Source organism: Daldinia decipiens (assembly GCF_022478715.1).
Source record: "Daldinia decipiens strain CBS 113046 unplaced genomic scaffold F4813scaffold_48, whole genome shotgun sequence".
Lineage (NCBI taxonomy): Eukaryota > Fungi > Ascomycota > Sordariomycetes > Xylariales > Hypoxylaceae > Daldinia > Daldinia decipiens.
Window position 1 is genome coordinate 42,419 of NW_026054591.1, and position 7,614 is coordinate 50,032.

A 7,614-nucleotide genomic window follows, 5' to 3' on the forward strand; every position below is an offset into this window, starting at 1 on the left:
GTTAGTAAAGCTATATTCTTCAACCTACCATTAACTACCTATTAATGATAAGATTGTTCCGACTAGTACTATTTCTAATATGTCTATAGGTCTTTATTATGTTACGTTACTACGCAAACGTCATTGCCCGGTGCCCTCAGACTAATGGTTCGCCAAGAACGGCTGGCATTAAGCAATAGAGTCAATATATACAATAAAATAGTCTCAAATAATTTTATCTATGAGGTATATCGTGTACCTATCTATGCATATGTCGACAGGGTCTTTAGTTCAATACCTTAGGTACTTAGGTACCCAAAGTACCTAGAAACGTTCTAATTATGCTTAAATTAGGAGAGCACTAGCTGCAGGTTAGCGGCACGGGCCGTAACTTTTTCAAGGTAAGTTTGGGTAATTTTAGTAGGGGAGATTTCAATTGGCCAATCAGGTTTTTGCGACAAGATGTGCCATCTGAATTCCAAAATCTTTCATTTTATGCCGTATCGACCTCCAACAAGAGAACGGCACACAGCCCCGTGTTTGGATGATCTTCTCGAATCCCCAGCATGACTCAGTACGCCGTAAGGAATGCCGTAGGGGGTCCCGTAAGGGGTCCCGTAGTGGATCCCCGTATGATATATTCTTAAAAGTCGAACCGGCCCAAAGTTATGATTCTGACTTTTTTTTTTTTTTTTTTGAATATATTGCATCAAGTTGACATGTAGAAATTCGACTAATTACACTCTCTTGCTTTACTACATTACTGCCCGCGATGCGACCTCCAGACGATACGCTCGCTTCTTCTGCCGCTACCGCAGTGTCGGTACATTCCACCGCCAACGATTCTACAATTCTACAAAAAGTGAACAGCCAAGAAGCCCCCGTGCAATCGCGCCCTCAAGAAGTGCAGGATGTTGAAAAGCAAGAAGTGGAAAATAGCGAGCCCACCGTCGATGCTGCTGCCGCCGACGCCGACCAGCAGTATCCTGCCTTCTGGAAATTAGTCCTCCTGTTAATAGCCCTTTGCATGGCCATGCTTGTCGTGTCCTTGGTAAGTCTTCATCGCTGGAAAGCGTATGTGTTTATGTCGTAGTCTCCTGACTTTCTTCTTAGGACGGTACTATTCTCGCCACCGCCATCCCCAGAATCACCAACGATTTCAACTCCTTAGATGATGTTGCTTGGTATGGAAGTTCGTATCTCTTCGCTGTCTGCGCACTGCAGTTGATGTTCGGCAAATTTTACGTCATGTACTCCGTAAAATGGGTGTTTTTAGTAGGCGTTTTCGTTTTCGAGATTGGTTCCCTCATCGCCGCCGTTTCTCCGTCTTCAGCTGTCCTGATCGTTGGGCGAGCTGTCTCGGGTTTGGGCGCCGCCGGTATCTTCGCGGGGGCTATCATTATTTTGGCAACTAATATACCCCTGAGATTGCGACCTATTTATACAGGTCTCTTGTCGAGCATGCACGGTATCGCCAGCGTGGCTGGTCCTATGTGAGCAACTATACTCTTTTACAAAAGTTTCGTTCGCGCATTCTGACTTTGGCGGTAGTTTGGGAGGTGCTTTTACTGACCATGTAACATGGCGGTGGTGTTTCTACATTAACCTTCCTCTTGGTGGTCTTACCATTCTGTTCCTCATTCTCTTTTTGCCAGACAAGCCACCGGCACAGCCCGGGTTGCCCTTCAAGGAACAGGTTAAGCAGTTCGATCTTCCCGGCAGCTTCTTCCTGATCCCTTCTGTCATCTGCCTTCTCCTCGCCTTACAATGGGGCGGTGCGACATATTCTTGGAGCGACGGCCGAATTATCGCGTTATTTGTTATATTTGGTGTCCTTGCTATCATCTTCTGGATCGTCGAACTCTGGCAGAAGGATCGAGCCACCGTTCCCTTGCGAGTCCTAAAGAACAATAATATCATCGGCGCTGTGTGGTATGGTGTGTGCATGGGCGCCGCTCTCTTCGTCTTTTCCTATTACCTCCCGATCTGGTTTCAGGCGGTTAAGGGGGTCTCTGCTACTCAATCCGGCATTGATAACTTACCCAGCATCCTTGGTCTCGTTGTATTTTCCATCATTGGTGGAGGTCTTGCCACAGTGTTGGGCTTGTATACACCGTTGCTCATTGCTTCTTCGGCCATCACTGCAGTTGGAGCCGGCCTTCTCAGCACTCTCAAGGTTGATTCTACCATCGGATATTGGTTTGGGTACCAGATAATAGTTGCGGCTGGTGCGGGTCTGGGTGCTCAGAACGTCATGCTCGTTGCTCAGGTTGCCGTCCCTATGGCTGATATGCCTATGGCTATCTCGATTTTAACCTTCACCCAGTCGCTGTCTTCCTCGATCTTCTTGGCTGTGGCCCAGAACGTCTTCCAAAACCAGCTAATCAAGAATCTGGTTGTCCGAGCCCCCGAAGTCGATTCTGCTTCTGTTATTAAGGGCGGTGCCACTGCACTGAGGGTTACTGTTTCGCCTGAGCAGTTGCCTGCTGTTTTACAAGCGTACAACGATGCCCTCACGCAAACATTTTACGTCGCTGTTGCCGTCAGCGCCCTGTCCATCATTGGGCCCATCTTTATGGACTGGCTTTCCTTAAAGCAGCCGGGGACAAAACCTACAGAAGACATAACGGAGGCTTCCGTGAATGATCAGCCTGCCTAAAATGAGCCCAACAACCCATAACACCCTGAGCAAGTATGCATTAAATAGAGTGATGGGTTTCGAAATAATTACATATTTGCAGCATTACATACATAGGTACCTATTTTTTATTCTTTTTGCCTAATGTTTAACATTTTTAGTTTTATCGCATAGTTACTCAGCATTTAACATACTAAGGTAATTAGCAAAGACGGATTCTTAGATATCCATGTCAATAGATGGGTTGGTTGGTTTGAGATGGCTATTGAGGGGGCAGAAATCACCGTAAATAATTTGCTTTAGAATTAGCAATCATAGAAAGGCTTCTGCTGGAAGAATGTAGCCGTATAGCCTTGATAAACTAATGCTCGGGATTGAGTAAAACTAAATATATTAGTCCCTCGTCGATTTGAAGCAATCCATTAATTTCCTTCCCGTATGGCCTGACTTGTGTTTATGCGGTAGGTACGCATAAAACTCATACGAGGTTTTTTACTCATGAGTATTTGTATGCATATTTCGAATCACGCAGATATATACATAGTCTAAACGTTTGGCACCTCTCTATACTTTTATACTATGACGTGCTCATACAGGTTTCAAATTGACAAGGAGAGCAGAATACTCAATAAAGTTATGAGTGTCTTGATGGACAGTTTACTTCATAGGGACGTATATCCCTCGATAAAGTTATTAATATTTAATATGTATCTTATTATAAGTTTCACTATTCTTATTCCAAGTAGTCCAATTTTACCAATAGGCTTGGTTTATAGGTAACTATGTTAACGGATATGTTAGTGTAAACTGAACGGCCTTCTTCTACAAAGTCTAATTAACTTAGGCCAAAGTCTTAGTAACGAGTAAATAGAATGCATACGAATCAATTGTGGGTCATTGCACTGGACGAAAACTCATAGAATCGCCAAATACGCACTATCTGGAATTTATGTTGGGATTCTATGAGACGTCGAGAATAAGGGATACCTTCAGTATGTATAGCTAAAGCTTCTATAGTTGTGGTTAGAGTTCCTCATAAAACAACGAAGTTGTCTCCATGCTTCTTGCTCCACTTCGTGATAAAGTAATCTTCTTCTTCAATAGTGGTTGGTTACACGGCTTCTACTACATACCCGAGGTTCTTTACTTTGGCTCTGGAACCTCCGATCCAGCATTATGCCTATTCTCTGATCCCTGTCGAGCCGTTGTCATTTCAAATACAACATAAGTACCTAATTCAACGCTTCCACCTTTAGCGCTACATTACCCCTTTGGTCCAGAGAAAACACAATCGTACTAGTATTATACATCCAATGGCTTCCAACAGTTACGACTACATTATTGTTGGAGGAGGCCTAGCGGGTCTGGTCCTTGCTACACGTCTTTCTGAAGATCTGAACACCAGTGTACTTGTGATTGAGGCTGGTGAAGACATGAGGGACGACCCCATGGTAAAGAGTCCTTCTATGTGGTCGAAATTGCTTGGCTCCGGAACATGGTGGAACTTCAAGACAGCCCCTCAGATGTGTGGCTAACCCCATACAATTTTCAGTATACTATCTCACATTTTAAATAAGGAGAGACTTGGCGGCCGTGAAATCAACTTCCCTCAAGGGGCGCCTTGTTGGCGGATCAAGTTTCCTAAATGGCCTTGTGCTCATCGAGATGTCCAAAGCAGATATTGAGGATCTAGATAATGCGCGTAGACACGCTCGTGATACCGCTGTGGGAGCTATCCACTTTACTGGCACTTTCGCAATGATGCCACGGGATATGGGTGGTGTTGTTAGTCCCGAGTTACGTGTTTACGGCTGTTCGAACCTGCGTATCTGTGACGCTAGCGGTATCCCTATAGTTCCTCACGCAGGCACGCAGGCACGCAGGCAGCGGTGTATGGTGTTGCGGGAATGGCTGCGGATATGGTCAAGTCTGGTCTTTGAGACACGAGGCATACGCTACATAGAGTTACCCTTGGATCCTTGGTACAGGGCGAAATAGATATTACCGACCGATCTTAGTAGGGTAGGTATACGAAGGTCTGGACCTTCGTACACTATATGTAATAGGCTAAGGCCATAAGAAACCCCTATCTATATCTATATTCTTAAAGAGTCTTACAATTGGCATACGAGCCACCGTAGATTAGCTAAACTATTAATGGTGTAGCTCAACTTATACGAATATCAATAACTCCACTTTGGAAGATATTTTCCCTCGTTCGCCTATGTAACAAATATAAAATATGCTAAGACACTTGGCTTGCAGGTGGCCCGTGTGTCAATTGTAATGAAAAAAGCGGTATCCTATACGAAATACGTGAATGCACATATGGCTCGGCTAAATGTCGACCGAGGGAACAGGGTAGCTATCAACCGCTCCCATAGCTAAGACTTGCAGGCATGAAATCAAAGAGCTATACTTAGACCAGTGTCCCCTGCATATTCCATTCTAGGCATTCTAAGGGGGTGGCAGTTGTATCGTCGACTCTAGATAACAAATTTCTTTATATAAAACCACGCTCAGCTCATTCAAACTATGCGCCTCTTAATTTTCACAATCGCAACAACCGGTGATACTATTTCTCATCTAAGGCACGATGGTTAATGCCATCGAGCTGTTCGAAACTACGCTAAGGATGGCAGTATGGCATACGATAATAGCATTTATCTTACCGTTCGCTTCGGCAAAGGATATTCGCCCTCGCCCTAGAGCAGATATATCGACGTGCAAATTGGCAGCCAATAGCAGCGTTTACCTTAGTACGGGATTCGGGTACGAGGGGAACTGCGCTCCTAGCACTGGCACCTTGAGCGCATTCATGATATTCGTCGATTTTACTGATCAAGCCGCTACCGAAACCCCTCAGAGCCTGCACGACTTCTTCTTACCGGCAGCGGCGGAATGGTATGCCACGTCGTCATACGGAGCGCTCACACTAAATGTCACTGCCGATACGTCACGTTTCTATCGAATGCCCGCTCAGGCAGATTCTTACGGATTCCAACGCGGCCTCACTTATCAAATGCATGAAAAGTACATACAGGATGCGTTAGATGCTTATGGAAAGACCATCCCACCCACTGATGTGTTGTACATCGTCCCGACATCCAACGCTGTCGCCATCTCTTTCTCGCCTACATTTATGGGCGACGTCAAGACACGTGCCGGGGCATATGTTGCTAAGAAGTCGGTGACATTCGGCTTAGACGCATATAACACCTGGAAGTATCTTACCTTGAACCACGAGACGGGCCACGCAATGTGTTTGCCCGATTACTACCCCTTCAACGGAAGCGCAACTGGTTTGTTTATAGGAGGATGGGATTTGATGGGACTTATTAGGTAAGAGTCAAATGTGAGAAAAGATAATTAAAGCAGTGCCTATAACTAATATTAAATCCGTATAGTGGGCCGAGTCCTGATTATTTCGCGTGGGATAAGTGGCGGTTGGGATGGCTATCTGATGAACAAGTTGACTGCGTCGCGGAAACGGGGTCAACGACGCACACATTAACTCCATTAGAGAAACCGGGAGGCTCTAAGGCCGTAGTCATCAAGCACAGTAACACAGACGTGTTGGTTGCAGAATTACGCTCGGCTAGCGGCCTCGACTCGGCATCTTGTTCAACCGGCGTACTACTTTACACGGTCTCGACAATAACAGCAACAGGACAAGGTCCTGTTCGGGTATTAGATGCAACTCCTGGGTCGAATGGTTGCGAAGGCTATGATTTGAACGATGCACCACTATCGCTGAGAGGGACAAGTTCATATACTCTTCCAGATTGGGGTATCAAAGTCACGGTTGTGAGCGAGTCTAATAACGGGGTTGACATTAAGGTGGAAGTTTCGTGATGCGAGTCTCTCGTAGTCTATCGTTATACTGTAAAGAAATTGTTGCTTAAACAATAACTATGCGGATGGTAACTCGTAAAAGTTAATCAATACACAACTATCAGCATACCTCTTGTATACCTTACGTAGGTACCTACCTAGGTATAAAATCGATCCGAACCACTAATTAAGGTTATTTAAGCTTCCCTAATAAGGAATGCGACTGAATCGTAATTGGTTGTATCTTCGCGGCGCAATTACCAGTACCGCCGCGCTGGTTTTTCTAGGCGAAAGTTTAAGTACTATAATTATTTCAACCTAGCCTGAGTGTTGTGTAACTACTAGGTTAGTTACCTATGTATTAAATTTCTAATATTATTAGTTAACTAGGAGATAAGTCATGTTTAATAAGCTGCATATTTATTAATCTAGAATACAGTCAAAAGGTTGAGTCTTTGATTTAGTGCCGAGACCATCTAGTCCTACATGAGAAAGTAAGCCGTATAATGTTATACAATTTCCCAGACACCATAATATCACTATGGCATTTGCCGCTCTCAAGTTCAGCTCAGATAGCTGGCTAGGTCCATAGCACTCCAGCCACAAAACGGTTTCATACCCAGTCATTAATACGGTACTGTCGATCTCTAATAAGCGCTCTTGGGGGCTTGGTTCTCTTAAAGTAAATAATATCATACTATATTATGTATTACGTGTATTGTGCCTATTTTTTTTTCTTCCCTACACATTATTAATGCTCCTTGCCCGAAAATCCTTCCTTAGTATCGGCCTATTAAAATGTTTGGCTAGTTCGACTATGGTCTAGTGAACCACCCTTGGCGTGTCCAGCACCCCAGTTAGTCTCAGCACTGCCCAGAAGCTGATATGTCACTAATGCGGAATTCCTGTCCACGCGAGGATTTTTGCCTTATTTGGAAGTCAGATCATCATCTCCGCAACCTTCTATTCGCGGAAGAGGCGTCAAGTTGAGACCGTGCTCGGCAGGGCTGACAAGCCACTTACTTATACTATTCATTAGTTTCATCATGGATCCTGCCTCCTCTTCTCCTTTTCCTGTTGATCAGTCGCGATTCAACGTCACATGGTCAATGTATTTTGTACGGCACCGACAGACCAGTCTGTCCGCCTATCCAAAAAAAAAC

The 7,614-nt window shown here is 44.7% G+C and overlaps 3 protein-coding genes across 3 annotated transcripts; all 3 read left to right on the forward strand.

Moving 5' to 3' along the window:
* Positions 1-722: 722 nt before the first annotated feature.
* Positions 723-2,638, forward strand: F4813DRAFT_399922 (MFS transporter; the record flags this gene model as incomplete). The annotated part of the gene is made up of 3 exons (XM_049248213.1): positions 723-1,030; positions 1,093-1,472; positions 1,531-2,638. The coding sequence occupies exons 1-3, from the start codon at positions 752-754 to the stop codon at positions 2,636-2,638; spliced, it is 1,767 nt and encodes a 588-aa protein (XP_049095354.1). The 5' UTR covers positions 723-751.
* A 1,292-nt stretch (positions 2,639-3,930) lies between these two features.
* Positions 3,931-4,557, forward strand: F4813DRAFT_393705 (uncharacterized protein; the record flags this gene model as incomplete). The annotated part of the gene is made up of 3 exons (XM_049247456.1): positions 3,931-4,142; positions 4,195-4,430; positions 4,493-4,557. 3 exons carry the CDS (start codon positions 3,931-3,933, stop codon positions 4,555-4,557), a joined length of 513 nt encoding a protein of 170 aa, XP_049095355.1.
* A 478-nt stretch (positions 4,558-5,035) lies between these two features.
* Positions 5,036-6,578, forward strand: F4813DRAFT_374557 (M6 metalloprotease). Its single transcript, XM_049244949.1, has 2 exons — positions 5,036-5,959; positions 6,025-6,578. Exons 1-2 carry the CDS (start codon positions 5,214-5,216, stop codon positions 6,470-6,472), a joined length of 1,194 nt encoding a protein of 397 aa, XP_049095356.1. The 5' UTR covers positions 5,036-5,213; the 3' UTR covers positions 6,473-6,578.
* The last annotated feature ends 1,036 nt before the right edge of the window (positions 6,579-7,614 follow it).